We start from the raw sequence: 22,831 nt of genomic DNA, 5'->3' as shown, positions 1-22,831 counted from the left end.
TTTGCCATAATAACTGCCTGTATTTTGCTGTCTGTACACATATCCAGTGATGATCAAATCTGGCAAGCTTTTGGGATGAGGGATATCCAGTGGCAACAAGATCCATGGGCTGACTGCACTCAGCATGTAAAGAAGCCTCCCTTTTATCAGTCCTGGGTTTGTCTAGATCCTTCTGCACATCTTTGAAAGGTTCACCCCAAGGCGATATAATTGTGTTTGATCACATATAGGCATTGAGTCAATGATTGATATGAATAAAGAATTTAGAGTTGCTTGTCCTGGTTCCATGTCTTCTTCCCCGTGGAATCAGAAATCACTTTTATAAATATATCGGTCCATCTGTGCTTCCAGCTATCCATTTCAAGTATATGTTCCAAAAAAGAAATAGTAACACTTTATAAGGGCAAATAAAGACACATTAAAAGGACTGAGGAAGGGGATTTTACTCCCTCATAAAGTACATGTGGATCCCTTCCAAAAGAGTTACAGTGAGCCATGTAACTTGTAATTAATCCTGCTGTAAATGTCAGAACACTTACTTTGCAGGTCTAAGCTGACCTGCTAAAATTAGTCCCCTTTTAACAATTCCTTTATAATTTGTTTTTCAGCAGAAGCGGCGGCTTGACCTCCTGACAATAACCAGCCCCGGTAAGTGAGCTCTGCCGCGCCGCTCTCTTCTCTTTTCTTAAAGAGATGGTTGTCTAAATGTGTTTTTTCCCCCGTCTCTGACATGCAAAATGAAAAACACTGTTCCCCAGAAAATCTTTCACCTAATAACAAGTGACAGCTATATTGTGCTCGGCAAAGCCCCGGGCAGTTATCCGTTCACAGAGCTGCCTCCTCAGACCTTTACTCTATGAATTGGAGTGCTGATATTTCTTTAAGCCTCCTGGGGTTACAGTTAGTGGTATATCTGCAGGGCAGATGCCCTCAAATTCACAGAGTGTGTTCAAGTATCACAGAAATGCAAGCTTGACTTTCCTTGGTGGCAAACGGGAGCAGTCTGGGGAGCTGGGAGATGGTGGCACTCGACGCGTGTGGAAGGAGACACAAGGTCCAGGCTCAGGGCTGAGAACCCCAAAGTGGGGCAGGAAATATTTAGGAGGAATTAAAATGCCTTAAACCATCTGCTTCATAATGGCTTTTGTAATTTACCTATAAAGAAGATAAACCAAAATTTGTTCTTCTTGGGAAAGTGTGGGGCTGTGGCAAGAGCGAGTTTTGAAGGTCTCAGCCCCGTGGTGGAAATGCAGGTTGGTTCAGTTGTGCTCCTCTGTGATCTCAGCCCTTAAGGCTGGGTGGCTTTTAATTTATTCCTCTTTGCCTGGCTCACTTTCTTTCCATTAGCTGCTACAGAAGTTTGCTGCCCATCAGCTTCAGATGAAGCCCTGCTCAAATAGTGCCACATTTAGGTTTAACTTTGTTCATTTTTCAGATGTGTGCATGAATTAAGCTTTCAGGTGGGCTTTAACTGGGACTAATGAATTCTGGCCTTAACTGGTAATAATGTGCTAGCAGAGTGAACAGGTGTTATGGGAAGTGAACAAAATGTGACACACATTTGCTTGGATAACAATTTCGCATCAATAATTGTTCTGACACTCTGAATGTAGATATAATCTGTGACATGGTTTCTCCTTCACTAACCTTGTTAAAATAATAAGAATTAAAATAAGGAGGAGGAGCACTTTGTTGGGACAGATGTTTGAGGCTATTGGCAATTGCATCACATTTTTGCATGTTCACTTTTCACGCAGTTTGCAATTATGTTAATGTATGCTCAGGGCACTTGCTGATAAAAGCAACAATACAGTGTGATACAGCTATTGTCACTATTCTAACTGTAACTTCAAGGACAAACATGGCACATTTTTCATTTTCCATATCTTCAGCATTCCCTGTTTCTAGAGGAAAAAGGAAAAAAAAAAAGATGTCTGAAGGTCTTAACCATAGCACACACTCAGATCTTGGATAAGGGCACCAAACTCTACAGGCACTTTTTCAATAAGAGAAATGAGAGTTGGGGGCTAGAATTACTTAATATGAGACTTTTCTGTAAAACAAACTTATGATACTTTTCTCATAATTTCTGACACAGTATTCAGTGTAAAAGGGTTGATTGGGTTGAGTTTGTGTGTAGATGTGATCAGTAAATAGCTGATCAGGTCTCTGTTTAATAAAGCAATCTACTAAATGAACACAGCAATTAGAAGGATCTTCAATAACTGTGTAGGTAAGCATGCTGCACTAAAAGTGGGGGAAAAGCTTTCTATAACAAAGAAAATACCTTTTCTATACCTTTTCTGAAATGCAAATTTTAGCCTTTGATATTTAACCAGAAATCTACCATAACTGTATACAGAGGGGAAAAAATAATATTTGTTCACGATTACATAATAAAATGCCTGTAGTTTTTCCTTCAGTAGAGGCATTTTCAAAAGAAGCTTGGTGCTGGATCAGGCCAAACTTACCAAAGAGCCTAAAGCTGAGATTTTTCAAAGGGGTTGAAAAAGTTAGGCACTCAATTCCTAGTAGGATTGGAAAATGTCAGCCTGTGGATTAAAGGGTCTACTTTCAGCCCTACAAATACAAAAATAAAATAAAATAAATCATAGCCTTGGGGCTTTTATCTGTCTTTGGAGACTGCTACTTTAAAATATTTAATTCTTTGAGTCCTAGTTCTAAGATCTGACATTGACAGTCTGCTTTTACAAAGTCGTGATATCAGTTATGATGGCTGAGATCAGCCATAATCACTGTCAACCCTTAATTTACTGATTCAAATGAGGGGCTGAGCTGTTTAGTTGCACCTGCCAATCCTCTGGGACTTGTTTCTGTTCTCCACCTTGCCGCAGGCAGGCAGCCTTTGCTTTTGGCAGAGGTCACACAGCTTTAGTTGGAATTGTGAAAGTCCTCCTGTCCCACTAGGGGTGTCGGCCACCAAAACCCTATTGCTTAATTGTGAGAACAGACAAAGGGCTTCAAAAGAAAAGGTGACCTCTGAGATTTGCACTTCTGTCACAATGAATATCATCTTTTTTTCTTGTGTGTGTGTGAAGCTCTTGAACCAGTTTTTTCTATCTTTAGTCAAGAATCGATGGTGATCCCTCTCAGATAGTACAACAGCTGTTCTCCATGTGCTGCTAAAACAATTTCCAAAAACTGATCAGCCAATTAATGAGACTTATTACAAGGTTAAATAATGCCATTAATGTAAGTTTTGTTGAGACTCAGGCGCCGAAACATTTAAAGGGAGTTTGTGGAATCACAGAAACCTTAACGTTGTCTCATGGCAGTCACCCTGCTCCCCATGGCCATGGCTGCTGCATGATGCCCCAGAATTCCCCCAGAAGGATCAGAATTTGTTTCTTGTTCCCTGAACATCACCCCTGCCTATGCTGTGCTGAACCCACACCAAGAGTGATCCAGCGCTGCCTCTTGCCCTGCTCCATGTGGCTTCCAACTCCCAAGCAATGGGTGCTTGGCTTCCTGAAACCTGCCTGAACTGGTGCTGGACTTAAAAGCACATCTGTATGTTAAACCGAACAGGTATAGACCATTAATCTATACCCTGGACTGAAACAAGCCTGGGCAAAAGTGAAAAAAATAAAAGAAACAGGAATACAGATGGCTGGAGCTGCAGCTCCAACTACGCTGTTTGTATGCAACATGCAGGGCTCACCTCTTCCAGCACCCTAACAAAGCAGGTATGGCAAGCTCCACACTGTGCCCCAAACTGGAGGAAGTCTTTTCTTTGCTGTGGATCTCCAGAAACAGCCAGACACAAATGATGCATAAGCTGGGAGCAAGCCAGGCTCCCTCGTGCTCAAATACATTCCTTTGAAGTAACTGACACCCCTGTAAAATGTGGAGGGGAGCTCTCTGCTCTGCCTTGCTGCTGAGGAGCTGGAGGAATGTTAAGTTAAATTTATCAATGCTCTCACCACACTGCTTTCTTCTTGCCCCTTGACATGTGAGGTGCAATTAGAGTGCTGCTGTACAGTTCAGGGTGCCCGAGTCAGGGCTGGTGTGCGCAGTGGGGTGGGGGAAGGATGTTAAAAATTCATTAGGAGCTGGCAGGGACATGCTGGCAGGGAGTGGGACATAATGAGATTTAAGTTTTGGTAATTTAAATTTTCTTTAAACACAGCTTTACCCCTGAATTGGATCCAAAACATGTCCTTAACGCTGTTCTAGTTGTCTTTGAGGTGTAGGACCAAAGCTTGAGGTAGTTTAATTTGGCCTTGTTGCACAAAGGAGACGAGGATCTGCCCTTCATTTCTCTGTGATCATGTTCTTGTAGCACTTTGAACACGCACATGCAATCACATCACATTTTGTGGTAACCACTCAATAGCTGCAAATAAGATACCCCTGTTTCCATAGCTTCTCCATGGAGACACAGCTTTTTGCATCTCCTGTGTTTATGATAATAACACAGCTTTCCAATTTCTCTTCTCAGTAAGGTAAGTTCCTCTCCCACTGAAGTATTTTTTAATTATTGATACCATAAATGGAAGTGTGTTGGAAACTATTGGCTTTGAAAATAGCTAACATGTGATATTATCCAAGAACCATCAGGAAAATTCTTTTGAAATTCTCTTTGATTCAGCCATCCTCAGGGCTTTATCCTTCTCTACCAGTCTCTCTACTGCCAATTTAAAATAACATTCTCTTGAAATCAGTGCAATGTCAGGAGAAATTCATCAGCACCGTAGGTGCATGTTTCCCAGATGTACATAAACCTACTACATTTGGCAGCAGTAAATTGATTGCATTTAAAAAACCTGGGGTGGTTGAATATTCCGTAGTGTCCAGCTTGGCTACAGCACAGAATATAAAGCCATTTTTTTTAAGTCTCTTTCAGCTCTGTTTTAGATGAAAAAATGTAAGTGCTGACTCTGTAATTCCTGGCTTTTGACTTACGCAGATTTTCCTAATGTGTAAACCACATCAGAGCTTTACAGGCAGGGACAGAGTAAAATAATCCTAATCTCTATTGAGATTTGGTCAGAAGTGTTAATGGCTTCTACGTGCTTCCTCCTAACATTCAAGATCTTACACATTTAAACAGGGAAAAAAGCTTGATTTTAAAAGTATTTATCAGTCTGATCTATGTGGTGAAATATTCTCCCCCCTTTAATATCATCAGTGCTGCATGCTCTGAAAATGTCTCCATTTCATTAATTTGTGATATACTGCTACCCTGAATTCTTTTAAGGTGGCTTTAGCTTCTGCCATACATATTTTACTGCTTTAAATTATAGATATAGGACTGTTGCCTAGTTAATTTCCTCTGGTTAGGAAAATATATTTCTGCTCTCCTGGCATTGCATAAAGTGATATGTGGGATTTGCTATATTTTTTAGCTGATTAAGTTTTGCATTTCTACATATTACTGTTTATGAGACCTCAAGTAAAAGTGCGTAAAGGAAGGAGAAGTTTTATAGTATATTTCAAAGTTTCATTTAACTATAAATTTCACCACTAAGCCCTGCTACAAGACTTTTCCATTACCTTTCTGGATAGTCTGGCTATCAACTTCTTTCTAATTGAAGCATGAAAATAATATGAACTCAAAGTCATGAAGCTATAAGACAGGTATTAGTAAAAATGATACCAACTAATAAAATGTGACAGAAAGTTGTTTGCTGCTAAAACTCGGGAACATTTTTTTTTTTTTTTTGCAGGTTCTTATTAATTAATAGCACATTGATTTTGGTCTAAGTATGTGTCAAAGGATGGCATTGAAGATTTTAAACAGCCTAACTTAACCACTGCTCGTGTTTGTTACTGAAGCTTCTTACACTCCTTTACTTGCAAAGCTGGTGGAGAAAAGAAATTACTTAAATTTCCAGTAATAATTGAGTCTTTTAATGCTCAGTGAATTATTTCCCATATCACTGGGTATTAATCCACCCGTTTGCCCACAATAATATGAGATAACTGGGGGAGTCAGAATCTCACTGCTCAGCATGGCAATGGATTGTCTGAACCCACAGTACAAGAATTTCCCTACCATGAAAATAAAATACAAATGCTAGAATCTCTGCTCAAAGTGAAATTCTTGTGTTGCCTGTCTTAGCTGAACCATAAAGCCACAGGAAGAAGTTTTTTCCAGACTTGATGAAACTTTAGCAAGATAATTGCACTAACAGAGAGCAGAAGGAAGACGTGGACTCTTTTTCCTTTTTTTGTGTCATTAGGTTGGCTTCAGCTGTCCCGAGGCTAATTAGGAAATTTTACTATATCCAATTTCTCATCTGAAGAGCTGTAAGAATTTCCATTTGCTGTGATAAGGAGAAATAATATTGTTGCTTGTAATTACTCTTTCATGCAGATCAGTACCTTCCTAATTCTCAGTTATACCTCTGCATTTGCCAGAATAATAATTGCAGAGATGCCTCCTACTGCAGTGCCTTTTCCCTTCCCTCACACCATGTCTCAAGAGAATAAGTCCTCACTGATCTTTCTGCCTGTTTCCTGACCTATTTCCACCTGTGTTCCTCACCATCACCCACATCCGTCTCCAATATCCCAGTTTTGAGTTCTACAGAAATGGCACTTTTTTGATTCAATAATGAAACCAGAACTTTATCCCCATTTGTTTGCAGAATGTTTACTTTGAGTAAGGCTGTTTCATCCCCACCTTTGCATTTAAAAAAGTGACCTTTTTTTTTGGATACATGTAGAAGAAGTGATATTTGCAAAGTCAAAATAAGACTGCAGAGAAGATATTCTAAAGGCTAATCCATTACTTTTGAAGAAAAATATCAAGCTTTGCCACAATTCCTTATTATTATTCTGGGTCACCATGGTGTTTCCATGCACCTTGGCATGTCCCTTTAATTGGTTCCTTACATGGGAAGGTCCAGCACAGTTGCATTGAAAGCTGACATTTCTAACTAACTGACCTTTTCAGGCCCAGTGACACTCCTATAATGATTATCCTCTAGCATTGTTTGGACACAATACCACATACTTCACAGCACATAAAGAATATGTTCTTTGAGAACTATTCAAAATGCCCAATCTCAAGTTAGCAAAATGAGAAAATTGGGTGCAAACATTCATCAGAGTGTTATTGTGCAGGTATCGATTTGAATGCCCTTTCATTTCTCTGGGAAAAAATGTTGTATTATAGAGCTCTAAATTAACTTCTGTTCTGTTTTTTTCCCCCAGTAAGTATAAAAAGGTCAAATTCATTCATAAGGCTGAATAGATTTGCAGGATATAAGCAATAAGATAGCAATCAACCTTCAAATAACCTTTAAAGAGACAGTATCTTTTCTTATGAACAGTAATTGATCTGCTCATTAAGTCACTGGGTACTCTTTGGGGCTCACCTGGGCAAAAATGTGTAACACCTGTGAGGAAAGGATGTCAGCTACAGCAAAACAGGAACAAATCCTCACATGGAAATCTAAATATTTCACAGGTTTTGAGGGGTATAAAGCAGATGAGAGTATTGATATTGCAACATGAATTCCTTGGCTTTGCTGTTATAAGGGTGGGTGGGAAAGAGGCAGAAAAGACTTCATAGTGTGAATTTGGTATTTGTGAGGACAGCAACCGGAGCATGTTCATACCTGCTTGAAACCAGCCAGCTGAAGATGTATCTTCATGCATCTTCAACTTCCCTTTTGGATTTAGTGATCAATTTGGGAGAGTGACCACTGCCTCTGGTCAGTCCATGTACAGGGGGGCCCTGTGCTACACATGGGATAGGGCTGGGCATCGTTCCTGTGTTAAATCCAGTGAGATTGTCAAATGAAGGCTTTCCATGCACCATGAGGACTTTGGGGATGTGTGCGGGGGTTCATCATCGCTGCCTGCATGGACATAAAACCCACGTCCAGGTTGTTGCAGCCCTCACTCCCTGGGTGCTGCCTCCTGTCACCTCCAGCCCTGGGCTGCGGCTCTGTAGCTCCTCTGGTGCGAGCAGGAGCTGCTGAAGGACTGCTGGAAATCTCTTCAAGGGAACAGTGTCTAGCCAGGGACCTGCTCAAAGTGCCAGCACTGCCAATTTAAGATAGCAATCAGAAGATTAGCGTTCTGACCATGTCCACATTTCATTTCTGCATGTAAATCCACGTTGTGTTTTTAGTGTTATTTTTATGAATTGCGCATAGGCTGAGGACTATGTGTGCATAATTGATTACAGTGAGTTGTCTTGGTTCTTATCTTTGATCAGAATTTTCAGGAGCAGCAAGTATCCCAGGTGACAAGGCTTTTTATGCTGTAAATGTTTGCACATAATACTTTCTGTTTTACTTCACAATGAGCATCTCCCTCATTTAGAGGGACTGAAAATCAGCAAGCCTGTGCACAGGTGTATTGTGATCCTCTTCTTGTGTAAGCTAGGGGAAAACTTAAAATAGAACTTTTTTTCTCATAAACACCTTATTTCTTCTCTATCAGATGGAAAGGATGGAAAACATTCTTCCTTTTTAATGAAATTTTAATTCTCAAGGTCACCTGTCACTCTTCACTTAGGCACATTTCTTCTTGCTGAGCGACCTGAACAAGACTAAGTGGAAATCATTGTATTAAATATCTAAAAGGCAGCAGAGGATTATATTGACACTACAAAATGGAACACAGTGCAGAAATGCATGAGCCAGCAGAGCCCTGAACAGCAGAGCTGTGCTGCAACCTCACCAGTGTGGGGACAGCTCCCTCCAAGCCTTGTTACCTGGCTTCTGTGCCAGAGACAGATAAGCCCCAAGTCTTTTCCTCACTGGCTTTAGGGTGCTGTTACCCCAGTGCAGCTGAATTGCACCTGGGCCTGAATTTTAGCTTGTGTATTTTAGTTTTTTTTTTAATTTCTATTTTAGCAGCATCCATGTACCCCAGTCCACAGGGGTGTCATCCTGCTGGATGCAGTGACACCAAGCTGCTCCTGAATAATTGGCAACTTAAGCAGACAAAGATCAGGGCAGCGGATGGGAAACATGGAAAGAGAATGTCAAAAATAAAATGTTATTTTCATAGAAGTATGTCTCTTTGCTCTCCCTTTCCTCCAATCTCTGATGTAACAGAAAATGGCAGAAACAGTGGATTGTACAGCAACAATGAGTGGGACTTAGGAAGACGGGAGCAGGAACTGCACAGAGCTCTTTTCCTAAGCTCATTTGTTTCTAAGGATTGCCAGTGGGCTCATTTTTTTTTTTGTATGCAGAATATTTCCGTTAATGCAGTCAGCTAAGGTCATAGGGAAACCCTCAAGAAAGGATAACCCAGAGCTCTTATTATTATTTTGAGCTTATAACAAAGGAATTTTTAGTGGAGATTTGAATGGGGAAGGTGTGCTGGTTCTGTGAATTCTGACTGTAAGTGCAGCATAAGCCATGGTGGAAAAGAGACTTGTTCATCACACAGCTCAGTGCAGTTTGGGAGGGAGTCATTTGAGCTGCTGCTAAATGAGGAAACGTGAGGACTGCTAGAGTGGCAGCACTGCAGTGTCCTTAGGAAGCAGTTAAAGGAAGGTGAAGCTCTGTTTGAACACCAGGCTCTGCTCCTGACGTGGCACAGGACCCTGCTGAGAGTGCCAGGACAGAGACTGCTGCCAGAGGAGCCGGGCACAGGAGGGGAAGGGGCACAAGGCAGAGAGGATAAGGGAGGAGGCAGCATAAACCAGAGTCACATTTCTGGGCCATATGAACCAAAATGAAAATAACCGTTCTACAAATAGCTGGGAGATAGCAGGAGATTGTGTTATTCATGATGCTTTATTTTATTACCTGCCCTGTTGCACAGCTGCATCCCTTGTCTTTGTCCTCTGGGGACTACAGGGAGGAAGGGAAGGGAAGGGAAGGGAAGGGAAGGGAAGGGAAGGGAAGGGAAGGGAAGGGAAGGGAAGGGAAGGGAAGGGAAGGGAAGGGAAGGGAAGGGAAGGGAAGGGAAGGGAAGGGAAGGGAAGGGAAGGGAAGGGAAGGGAAGGGAAGGGAAGGGAAGGGAAGGGAAGGGAAGGGAAGGGAAGGGAAGGGAAGGGAAGGGAAGGGAAGGGAAGGGAAGGGAAGGATTACTGTAGAGACCCTGATTTTCCTGCCCATCCTCCAAGGAGTCTCACAGTGATGCCAAATCCTGTTGTGCTGCTGCCTGTTCCCTGTGCTGAGCCCACCTTCCTTCCTTCCAGGGACTGCGAGGGTGTAGGGCCTGTGGCTGGAAGCCAAAGGAACCCTCACTTAGACCTGCTGCATGTTTGCTTTGGGATCTGGTCCAGAGCACTTAAATTGCAGCTGACTTGGACCAAACCCCTAATTCTTGCTGGAGGTTGGACAAACCAAACAACGAAAGCGACTTCACGCTGATCCCGAGCTGAGCCCCTCACTCCAGGGGGTGGGCTGCAGTTTTGTTATCCAAACACTCAAATATCTTTCCATGGGGCTGGGGAACTTTCATAAACGTCTCATTTGGACTCTGGGCTGAATCCCCAGCAGCAGCACAGCCAAGCAAGGCATTCCCACCTCTGAGGGACAGCTCTGTCAGGGTGTTGGTGCTCACAACAGCTGAGTGGCCCCTTGTGGCATCCCAAAATCGCCTCTGGAAGCACCCAGCACGAGCAGGGCTGGCAGGCAGCAGTGCTGCTGCCCATAAATACAAACCTGGAGATGCCAGGCTGCCCTGGGAGTGAGCTCTTGCTGCAGCCTGGCCAGCCTGGCCATGGAGCTCAGGAATTAACTGCAGGGTATTACTCTCTTAAGGCTCCGTGTTATAGTTCTGTTTTCTTCACCTTCAACCCCACAATGGATTATGGCCATACTTCCTCCTATAACTAAATGCTCTTCTGTCCTTTGACAAAACAGATTTGTGTCTTTTCATAGCTTTCTGTAGAGGGCTAATAATACATGGGAAAGCTTTACTGCCCACAGGAGACTTTGCCTGGCCGTAATAATAAGAAATGCTGTTGAAAAGTCATGATCAATGTTAATTCAGTTATTTTTCATTTTCTCTTTTTTTATAATGAAATCTTCTACTTTATGCATTTTATCCAGTGCTACCCCATGAATTGCTTGTTGGAGAGAGGGGTCATTGGTTATAAAAATGAGTTCTTGCTGTTTGTCCTCATACGAAAATAACAGCAATATTTTGAAATGATGAATTTAAGGTAGGGAAAAAAAAGGTGGAATCTTGGATGTACAAAAGATGTAAATGTTGTTTTCCAGGTTTTATGGTTCCCCGATGCCTCCTCTAATTACATAGCTAACCCTGAGTTTATTAAGTTATTTTCCAGAGTCAAACTCATTTGTAAACATGTCAGAATAAAAACTAAATTTAAAAAACAAAACCTTTGGATTAGAATTCTGGAGTGATAAACAAACTAATTTAGAATGTATTTGCATGTAATTTACATGTGCCAAAATAGGATTGCATGTGGTTTGTAAATACAGTTCTTGAATCTATTTAACATTACAGAATAGCACAGAAGAAATTAATAGTAGCTCCCAAACAAAAAAAGGTTAAAATAATAAAATGATGGCTTCAAATGGCTCATGTTTGAATGTGATTCAATGTGCAGAAACTGGTGAGGAGAGATAAGCACACAGGGAAAACTGTAAATTCTAGCAGCAACATCTGTAGTAGTTAGAATACCATGTTTTATAGCAATTCCTTACCTCCCCCCATGGACATTGCCATGGCACACAGCATATTTATTATTCACTTTCTGCAAGAGATGTTTGCCTAGCACGGCCTTAAAGATAAAGTCTGCTTCCTTTCTTTTAATGTTCACTCACTCAAAGGTGATGTGAGCTTCCATTTGAAGCCTCTGGGCCAGTTTGACCTGTAGGCTCTGGCTCAAGATAACAATTTATAATTATCTGGGTTATTGCAGTGGTGCCAAAGGATCCATCAGCAGGTAAATCCTCTGCTGGGTGCAGTCCCCATCTGGAAAAGAGCTCAATCCTTCATGTTTTTTCCACCTGAAATACATCATAGAATCATAGAATGGCTTGCACTGGAAGGGATGGTAAAAATCATCATGTTCTCCTCCTTGCCATGTGCAGGGAGGATTCCCTTACCCTAAATCAGGTTCTTCAGGGCCCCATATATATCAAAAATCAGGGTGGAGCACATGTTACCACCCCATCTGTGCCTGCTGTTTCCAAAAGATGGAAATAGAGGGAAATAGAATGGAAATATGGAAATAGAGGGAAACATCACCTGTGGAGGCCTGGGACAGAGGGAGTGACAGCAGCCTGGAGAATTGGCAAGTCTGGCTTGGCTCCTTGGCCTCTGCTCCTGCTCCCTGTGCTGAAATGTGGCTTATTCTGAGCCTTGGGATTAGAGCAGCTGTGTTTGGAGGGAAGAGGAAATGAATGCTCTCTGGATAGAAAGGGATTGAGCAAAGGCAAATGTAAGCGCGGAGTTTAACAGCACTGGATTGCATTGCTGGAGCTGTGGGGGAAGAATGCTTTATTTACTACATTAAATATATGTAATGCATGTTTCCAAGCTTGTCTTCAAATGCCATGGAATATCCCTTCCTACATTCACAGCCCAGCAGCCTGGAGCTTAAAAGTGGCAGCAAAGTGGCCCTGCAATCTTTGCTGTAAGAGGGTCTGCAAAGCTGGTCAGTGTTCAAGCTCACTTTTTTTCAGACTTTGCTGAGAATAAGTAGAAATTTAAGGATTTCTCCTCTGAATCCTGGGATATTTTTTTCTTCACTGGATTAATTTCATGTATTTTATTTAATTTTTAGACAAAGGGGAGGAAAAAAAGAGTAGGGAAAAGCAGACTTTGTGGGATAGGAGGCAGAGATTTGTGTTGTATTTGTTATTCAGCATTTTGTTTGAGCACCATGGAAGAATATTATCAAGGAGGACCAGATGTCAGGAACCTTTCCACACATCTTTCAGGTCATAATAGTTCTATTTCAACGTGCAGATAAATGTTGCTAAATATTTTCTTGTACTTCTTATCATTTCATCTCTGGAAGAAATTAATTGTAGCTTGAAGAAAAGGTTTTATTTCCCACTTGGCTGTGAGCCATTTTGTATATCTGCTTTAAATGTTAATTATTAATTAGGATATAATCTATTTAAATCTATTTAGCTGTCCATTTCTTCCAAAGAAGGCAGCTGGATGAAACAAGGAACATGCATCATTACAGAGATGATAAATTAGGCTCTCATCCCAGGAGAAGACAGTTCCTCAACACCAAGGCTGAGATGTACCAGGGAGGGGAGGAGCCTCCCAGCCTTGTCCACTTGGTGCTGGATACAGAGTGAGGAGGCCAAGGTGGGTTTTATAATTCAATTATTGTAGTAAGGGACCATCATTCCTAGAACATTCATTCTAATGGAGTTTTGTTGCTAGGGAATGGGCTTTGTGGGAGGTTGAGTGTTTTTAAGTTGTATTGGAAAGTGAGGAGCTGGAAGAACAACAGCAGGTGATAAAAAAAAAAGAGAAAAAAAATCCAACAAGTAATAAAACTCTTTTGCATGTATCCCAAGTGAGGCAGATACCTTCCATGAGCATCAGTGAAGCTGCAGCATTTGCATGTCTTACAAAATCTGAATGAATTTGCTATTTTGGGAGAGTGAGGTTGGGATATATATCTTTATAGACATGAATGGCTTCTTGACAGAAAATATGTCATGGCTACCTTAATCAACTGAGTCCTGAAGAGGAAATGTGAGGCTGGCAATTGGCACCAATGACCAGATGTGAAAACACGAGTTTCTCTCATTTATTTTAATTATATTTTTGTTCAAATATTTACATATTTTATCTTCTATTTACTGCAAACTTTATATCAACAGCAGAGACGCTTTGGATTAAATTTTGTATATTTGTGTATTTAGGTCTTTATTTGCCAAGTTAAATGCAAAACAGAGCCCTTGTTTATATGAACAGTATCTATATGGACTTATCTATAGGAGCAGTTGAAAAAGCTGGGCACTAGGTTGCACAGCTCATCAGTGTAGCTTCAGAGCTTTCCCAGCAAACAGCTGAGGGAATTTGGAAATGTGCAGCGTGTTGCTGAAACTTTACACAACACCATTGTGTTACCTGAGGCAGCTCTGTGGGTCACACATCAGTGCCTGGGAAAGGCAGAACATTTTCTCCCCTGTTTTATCTGCATCCATTGTTCATAGATGATCAGTTCCAGAAAGAAACACCCTGTCCATGCTGGTATTACCTTCAGAAACTGCCCCACTGGAGCACAGACACACAGCCCAGCTCAGAGGAACGTGGAGATGCTGTGGAGTTACAAATATGTTTGTGGTACAATAATATGGCAGTAATATGACTTTTACCTTTTTTTCTTTATTGTAACTGAAACTGTTGTGTGCTCCCGTGACACAGAGAAGACAGACACGACTGAACTTTGGTTCTGTCCAGGACTTGCAGGCAGCTCAGGCAGATGGTCCACTTAGGATCCAGAGCCAGAATAATGGCATATTCCTGATTTCCTTCAAATGTGGTTGGCAAGATTTCCTCCAAATGTGGCTGGCAATTCAGCTGTGATGGACTTACCTTGGACAAGGAAATCCAGGAAGGCAATCCCTACTCACAGGATTGCATTTCATGATACAGGACCTGAAAGCTCCTTAAGATAATATGGATGCTGTGCCCCAAATTTCTGTGCAGTTCTCTTGACCTGAGGAGTTCCAACCCCTCAGGAGTGACATCCCAGAGCACAAAAGCAGTCAAAAATGTGGTGTTTGATGCCAGCAAAACTAAAGAATAAATTAGATGTAACAATGCATGGCTCACAAAATAGGTGGCAGAGCCAGCAGAGGTACTCTGAAAGACAATGAGGGTGATCAGCAAAATTACTTCATCTGAAAAGAAATCAAGTAGAGCTGTGATTTTTATTTTTTTTCCTGTAGGATCTGCAACTATGGAGTGGAGCTTGAATTGATCTTCTAAAGTTTATGGGTTTTTTTAATAGTTGAAGATGCTGCATCCTGTATTTTGAGCTGCGTGATTATGGACAAATACAACAATAACTACAAGTTACTACTGGCCCAATAATCATAGCAAGTTTATGTTCAGTAAGGGATAAAAGAAGGGTGTACTATGGTGTGCTTGAGAAGGATTAAATTCCCACAGCTGTACAAATTTCTTAGCAAATATTTATTTTTCTTAGCAAAAATACTTTTCTGTTCTTTTTCTGTGTGGGTTTTTTTGGTTTTTTTGGTTTTTTTTTTGGTAAGAAAATATATTAATTGTATATCTCCAAAGCCACATCCCTTGACATGAAAGAAAACAAATTTAGCTAAAAAATGCGTTATGGTTCAGTGACACAATGAAGAAAGCATTTAAAATTAATAGCAAATGTTTAGCCTTAATGGGAATAGGGGACATAAATAGCTTTCAAGTAATAAATAGGAGAAGGGGAAGAAAAGAAAGGGAGAAAAAAGAAAATAAAAGACATGAAGGAAAAATCCATGTGGGCAAAACAAAAAGTTCTAGTTTAGTTTATTTTCTGGGATCTCTAATTCTAAATAAACTAAAACTCAGGTTTTAGTTCAAAATTATGATTTTCAAAAGGCCCATATAAGAGTTTCTTTTAATTTCTGTCACCTTGGGGCAAAATGTTTTCAAGTCCAGCAATAACAGAGAGGGATTTTGTTGGGGATAAACACTCTTAAATCAGGAGTACAGGAGTCCTGGTAGGAGCTGGGATCACCTCAGACCCAATGCTAAATGAATGTGTTTTGGAAATGGGGGGTGCCTTTGCCATTTTATTGTGCAAATACTCAGGAAGGCAGCTCGTGTGACCCAGGTTAGCACAGACTGGTATTTTGGCAACAACCCCAGGAAACTAATTAAAGGGCTGATGAAGGTTTAGTTAGCAAAAGTTAAATCCTAATGAAAGGCAGTCCGTGTTTGGAGAGAAAAAGGATTTGTCAAACAATTCTTTTTGGCCTTTGAGTATATCACATATATGTTGATGAAGCCGCATAAACTTTATAAGGTGTTTGATTTAGTGCCTTACAACCTTTTTAAAATATAGAATGCATGGAACAGGTTAAAGTTCAGTGAACTGACACATCTCACACATCACTCATCATGGGGGAGCCTCACTTGAATGGGGCTCTCTTTAATGGGTTCCTTTCACCGTAGTGGGCCCAATGAGGCCTCTAATGATGATTTGTCAGTGATTAAAACATCACTGCTGAGTGGTAAAGAAAGATGTAGAAAGGTTTGTCACACAGTGCAACCCTGATCTCCTGACTGGCTGGATCCTTCACACAATATAATGCATTTCAGCATAGAAAGAAAACCCCCAGATTTCTGCTTCTTAAAGCCAGGAATGCAGCCAGAGCCTGTTTGATGGAGCAGTATTGACCAAAAGAATTTGGGATTGTGTTTGTCTAGTAATTAAGTTGGATGAAGCCTGAAAAGATATGTATTCAAACCAATTTTTTTCTTTTTTTTTATGTAATATACACAGGGACACAGAATGGATCAGAATGTCAAAACTGTATCTCAAAATATTTTATACCTCAACACATGTTATTCTTGTTTTCACTTACAAATAAAAGGCATTGAAGTATCAAAATTTGAGAAACCAGTTTAAATTATAAGACTTTAAACTCAGTTTAGGTCATAAAAGTGAGACAGGGAGATGCTGTAACACATATTTGGAGGTAGGTTTGAGTTTACTGATAGCATGTGTGTACTTGCTTTTTAAAAAAGACAATTTCCAAATCACATATGAAATTTGCCTTTGTGGAGAAAGTGCAAGTGCCTGTTTGTGCTACACAAACAGGAGAGCCACAATCCAAAGTTTTAATTGGAATTATGTCCCTGGGCACGCACAAAATAAGAGGTCAATTTACAACAGGAGCATATTTACAGCAAAGAACTGTCAAAAGGTATTTTGTCTATCTCTTACAATCAGGAGCAGAATCCCATGGCAACAGGCAAAGGTCTTTTGTACAGCCTGGTATGAAATTTAAAGCAGAATATTTCCAGTAATGTTAACTGAACTGGGTGGGGCATGAGCTGGACTGGCCTTCTCCAAGGCTGCCTGAAATTGTATGGACTTGCTGTGGAGGGATGAAATCATTGCTTGCCTGGGTTTAGAATCAAGCAGGTAAATAATTTACAGCTTTGTTTTGCTCAGAATCTCTCTGTGGTGCTCAGACAGTGTCGAAATGGGCAGAGCATCAGAGATGGATTTCTGGGAAGATCTGCCCTTTAGTCAGAGGAAATAAACATATCCAAGTGCTACCAGGGTGTGATCACAGCCCAGAGTTATGCCAGTGCAGAGCTCTAGAGTTAGAAAAGCTACCAAGGAGAAGTGGAAACAGCCAGAGTTTAATAGAATATGTGAAGTTTTAGAATAGAGTCTGTGTAGTTCCAGCACAAGAGCAGAGCTCACAGTCAGCTCTCAAACACTCAGTGCATCTCTCCTGGCTTCAAGGTGACCAATTACATCATGTAAACCAGTTAAAGTATTTCATGCTGTGCTAAGCAAGAAACAGAGACAAGAGAACAGGGGAGTAAAGAACAATAATCTGCTGAAGTACTCTGGAGTTAATGGATCTACATGGACAAATGAGATGATGCTTAAAACACCCAAAATGGCTGGATCAGGCACAGCATTGAGCAGCCTACCAAAAATTACATTTCTGTTGTACTTCACTCCTCTTCCACTTTGAGTGTCCAGTGTGATGAACTACCTCTGGAAATCTTAGGGCTAAATGGCAATGTCCCAGAAAAGCAAAAGTTGTTGGAAGCATGAAGAATAAGGAGTGAGTGAACAGAGCAGATCTGCTTCTGGAAAAAAAACCCCAACATATTACTCTTATTTCGTATGTGAAACTCTGACAGTCTCACAAAAGTTAAAGATCAAACTGGAAGGGAGCTCACATTGCTAAAATAATAACTTAGAAAAATCACTTGCATGGGGTAGAACATTACTTTTCCACTTACCTTTCTATTTGGGTGGATGAAAGTTTGTGTTTCCCCTTAACAAGGCAAAAGAATTTAATGGCTTTATATTGTTTGGAGTGGAGTGAGTGCCTGCAGGCTTGCTTGATGAGCAAAGTGACATCCTGAGGAAACGTACAGCAAATTGCAAACAAAATCCTTATTAGTAGTGGCAGTTACCTCCTGGAGTAGGATTGATTTGAAATCCCTGTAAGGATAGTGCTCTCCTCGCTCAGCCAACTTGACAAATAAGAGCATTTCTTCAGAGTTCATATTCAAGTTGTGGTGGAGGTAATAGAATTTAACTTTCAGATTCCAAACAATTTAAGCAATGTACTGAACATCACTGTGCCTGAGACATTTATTTTAAAAGTTACACATACAGCCCTTTTCTATTCCAAATGCAATAAAAAAAATCTGGGTTTTTATCTGCACATCTTTAATGTGGTTATGAAGGGCAACTGGAATTCAAAGACTGGGGATGCTCCCAAAGAACAAGAGCATTCATTGTGGAAATCCGTGTTTTTTCTCAGCTCAGAAACCCAGAAAATCATTTTGATCATTCCTCTGCCATACTCTGGAATATGACAGGAAGAATGTTGAGATAGTCTGGACTATTTGACAACAGCAATGTGAAGCACCAGACATGTTATTTTGCAAAGTGGTTTTTTAGAAAAAAAAAAAAGTCATATGTGAACAGTGTAATAACAGCCTTGACAGGAATCAAAACAATCTGCAGTATTTGTTTTATTTCCCATCAGCCACCACTTATGTCACTGCAACAAGAAGTGAAAAGAACCAAAATGTTCATTCCTCTTTGCCCCATGCAACTGAAATATCTGAAAACATTTACATTGAGCATGCAAAGAAACTCTGGAGTGGAGACAATTGAGATAAATACTCAGAGTTAATCCCAACTCCTGTTGCTCAGGCTGTGTTTAGATTAACAAATTGTATGGACTGACAGAATTGGATTTTTTGGAGCAGAACATTTGGCACTGAACACATGACCATACCCTACTGTGTGCATTCCTAAGGTTTTCCCATTGGATCAGCTCTAGTCTGCTCCTGTGGCTGGAATGCCTGTTGGTGATTGGAGCACATCTTCTAATTAAATTTCATCCAAGGGGAATCCATTTTGTGTGCTTCGGGATTGCTCTGTGATGTGAACCAAAGCATGAGGAGATGCACAGATATGTAGGCTTCAAAACTTAAAATGCTTAGGATGTGATATGGAGGAAATAAATGTTTCATTAACTTACTAGTTGTCAAACATGTTTATCCAAAATTATTTTTAACTCAGGGTACCATCAAAATTCACTCAAATTGGTTTGGGTATTGTTTAATTTAGTGAGAGAAAAATCGCTGTTAACAAAGTAAAATAGCAGCTGTTATTGTAATGCATCATGTGGAAAGGCAAGGCAAGCATCTAAGTATTTGCTGGTTTATGTTTTGAACAATATTTTGTAGTTGTTATCTTTACTGCTGGAAGGTTGGACTTTTGCATTCGATAAGCAAAATGATGTTGCCATTGAATGTGAAACCATTCAGAAATGCTAATTAATACTTCTCTTAATGAAATATATGCTCATTTCCTGAATTCTTTTGCCTGTGAGTATATTTTACTATTTTACCATTTTAAAAAGGCCAATAATAATCAGAATGGACAAATGAGAATAACAGGCTCACTAAGGCCTTCTAAGAATTTACATGTTGCTACCCTGAAATTTGGCTGCAAGCCTTGAAAATTGCATGCAATATTTAAGGCTTCAGCCTGCCATGAGAAAAAAAAGCCTGTTGTGGGTGGATTCTTGAGCAGGTAAAAGCCTGTTGTGGGTGTATCCCTGAGCATCCAGAAGCAGTCTCTCCTCTTAAAACTGGCAAAGCAAGATTCTAAGTTGTTGGGGTTTTTCAGTTTTCTGTTTTGAATTAATATCACACTTTTATATGCTGTATTTGCTATAGCCTGACAGTATGAAAACCTTGAAGAATTATCACATTTCATGCACCAGGGCCTGATACACAGTGTCCGAGGATACTACAACTGCAAAATTGCCAAATGCATTTTTCCTCTTGCGAAAGGATTGGCATGGGTTGGTGCTGGAAAGGAGGCAGGAGGTGGAGTCTGTTCCCAAATGTTAATGCTCTGTTTCTGTGGAACTCACAGTAATCAATTGATCTCACTTCAAGAATGATTTGATAAGTATCTTTGATACTATCTTAGCTTCTTCTCTGTGGATTGCTTTTAGAGGTTTCCCTTTTATGAAGCAATTTTTTCTCTTCTTGCCTTAAAATTGTATGAAATTCTTACTGAACAGTGGGAAGGTATTTTTTGTTTTGCCTGCATTGGGGAAAATGGTCAAAAATTTGGCCATGGAATGGATTGCATACAATGAAAAGTGGAGAGTTTTACACAGTATTATTAATTCCTCTGTTTAGTTTTGATTCCCTGAATGGTCTGTAAGGAGAGCATCTACTTGACAGAAGCCTGAAGTAAAGCCAAATTTGAGATGGATTTACCCCAGAAACACTGCTCTGTTTAGCAGATTTGTTTGTATGGCTTTTCACTTGGTAGCAGTCTTTTGCTACTTGGTATAAACAAGGTCCAGCTTCCAGGGTTACTCTGTGTTTGCATAAGGGCTCTAGACTTTTACACACTGGATATCAGCTTTTAGAGTGTGAAGACTTCATTCAATGACACACCAAAGTCACTGTCTTCTGGAAAAGCTGGTGCATTAAAAATCTCTGAGAACATTTCTTCAGTTTCATCACAGCGTTGGTCTCTTCTTCTCAGTGGCAGACTTGAAAAATTTGACAGGGTAACCTAACACTTCCAGCACGGTGTTAGAAGAAAAATGCTCCTGTGCATAAGAAATAGAAATCACATTACATAAACCATACTTCTTATTCCAATTCTTGTGGGGTCTGGGCTGTTTTTTGAATTTTAATGGAGAGTCTACTGAATGCTGACAAACAATTAAATTATAGCTACCTTTGTAATGTTTCTTCTAGGCTCTGTTTGTAAAATACTCCCTCTGGTTCTTCTCTTATTATCGAATGGATTTGCAGACAGCCAGGCAGCCCAGCAATTTCCAGCCGTGGAGTTTGGTGTGTTCATGCCCAGAACAGACACCACGAGGTCCTGGCAGGCCAAGCATGCCCCAGTGTGCCTCCACTGCTCCCCTCAAGGAGACAAGCTGGAGGGGGAAGAGGCCAACCCAGCCTTTGTGCCCATCCAGCCCCTGGCCTTCTCCCCCAAGGCTGTCAGCAAGGGTGTTAATTAGTGTCAATTGTGACAGCCAGCAACAGGACTTGTGCCACAGACGCGTTGGCTAAACTACTCTGCCAGCAAACAGCCCACAGATGGACATGACTTTCATTCACCACCAGCCTGGGCTCTGAAGTCATGGCACACCTGAAAAAGTTGTCTAATTTATGGCTATTCCCCATGGACTCTGCACCTCTCCTATATTCCTTTGTTTTAGAAGAATAGAGGAAGGCTGAAGTTCAAATGTTTCATTTTCAATCTCAGTCCTTTCCCTCCCTGTGGCAGACTGCTCTGCAAGTGCTTCAGTATTGATGAGGATATTTTCTCAAAGGCATCTGAGGCTTCTCTTTTTCAGGGATCAAAGGAAGGAATAATCTGGATTTTTGCAAATGGATACATGACAACATTGATGTCATATCATCAGTGAATTGCAGAGTTAATGTGCTTCATCTGCTTCAGAGGCTATTCTAATACTAATGTGCTTTTACGCCTTAAAAAAGTCCATGACCTAAATACAAATAGGGAATACAGTATGCTTTTGCTATTTTGTTGTTGAGGGATGCAAGGTTTTCTGGCCTACCCTGAATTTTCATGTCCTAGTTTAGCTTCACTCTTGTCCATTTTTTTTCTCTTTACCATTTTCTGCAATCTCGGGCATCATAATTTCAATCCATTGATTCTTTGGGATCACCAGATACTGAGGTCTCATTTGTACTCCTCTCCACCTGTTTGAATGGCAATCAGAGACCCCAGCTGCCAAGCTCTGCAATATTCAGCTCAGCTGAGGATTGTGGTTGGCATCAGTGCAGATTTCATTTAGTTATGCTGGCAGCTTTCACACTACCACTGGGCTCGCTATAGGTGCAGACACAAGTGTTTTGGTCATTTATTCCTTTTACATAGTCTAAAAACATGTAAAAAATGTGCCCAGGCAAGTTGCTCCTCCATCCAAATTTCCTTTATTAAAAAGGCATGCCATTTCAAGGTGGAGGCATGCAATCCTGCTCCTCACTTGGCATCGCGTCCCGGTGCTGGCGCAGAGGTTTGTGCTGCCCTTGGCATTCCTCAGCTCTGTTTTTCTCCATCACTCCTGGGGTGGCTCTGGCAGCTGCACGGGCCAGATGCAGAGCTCTCGCCTCTTTTCCAGCACAGGCATGCGAGGTCTGTGCAAAAAGCTTTCTGGCACAGGCTCTGCATTTCGCCTGGCCCTGCTCTGCCTCCCCAAGATTTGCTCCTCGCCCTCTCTTCGTGTACCACCTTCTGATCCACAAACAAGCGTGAGGAATTCAACTGCACGGGCTGGGAGAAAGCAGCTCACCTCAGGCACACAAAGAGCCCGGTTAGCGCCCGCGTCTGCTCCATTTCTGATGTATAAACAGCTCCTTTGACATTTAATGAATTTGTCATCTTGTATCTTGGAAGCACAGCAGCACATGGCACTTCTTTAGAATAAGCAGTTCTCCTAGCAGAAAGATTAATAATGCCTGCTTGCAAGTATGGGTTTCCTGGTCTTTAATAAGTAGTGAGCTCATACTACAAATTTTCCTCTGATGAAGACGCTTTAATAGTCTCTTTCTCCTTGAATGGTCTGCCTGTTTTCATTAAAAGTGAAGGAGCCTCTGATTTTGCAGGCTACTACCCTTTGTCTAAGAGCTTGAAATTGTTCAA

General features: G+C 40.9%; 1 protein-coding gene across 5 annotated transcripts in view; it reads left to right on the top strand.

Moving 5' to 3' along the window:
- LOC134423228 (BEN domain-containing protein 5-like) overlaps positions 1 to 22,831 on the top strand; it is an 882,906-nt gene that overhangs the window by 466,110 nt on the left and 393,965 nt on the right. For 4 of the 5 annotated variants that reach the window (XM_063166074.1, XM_063166072.1, XM_063166071.1 and 1 more), the window contains one exon: positions 609 to 648. In XM_063166074.1, coding sequence (XP_063022144.1) covers positions 609 to 648 — 40 coding nt within the window. The remainder of the gene's footprint in view (positions 1 to 608; positions 649 to 22,831) is intronic. The other variant, XM_063166073.1, reaches the window with a different exon arrangement.

This window comes from Melospiza melodia, chromosome 11 (assembly GCF_035770615.1).
Source record: "Melospiza melodia melodia isolate bMelMel2 chromosome 11, bMelMel2.pri, whole genome shotgun sequence".
Taxonomy (NCBI): domain Eukaryota; kingdom Metazoa; phylum Chordata; class Aves; order Passeriformes; family Passerellidae; genus Melospiza; species Melospiza melodia.
This window is presented reverse-complemented; position numbering and strand designations above follow the sequence as displayed.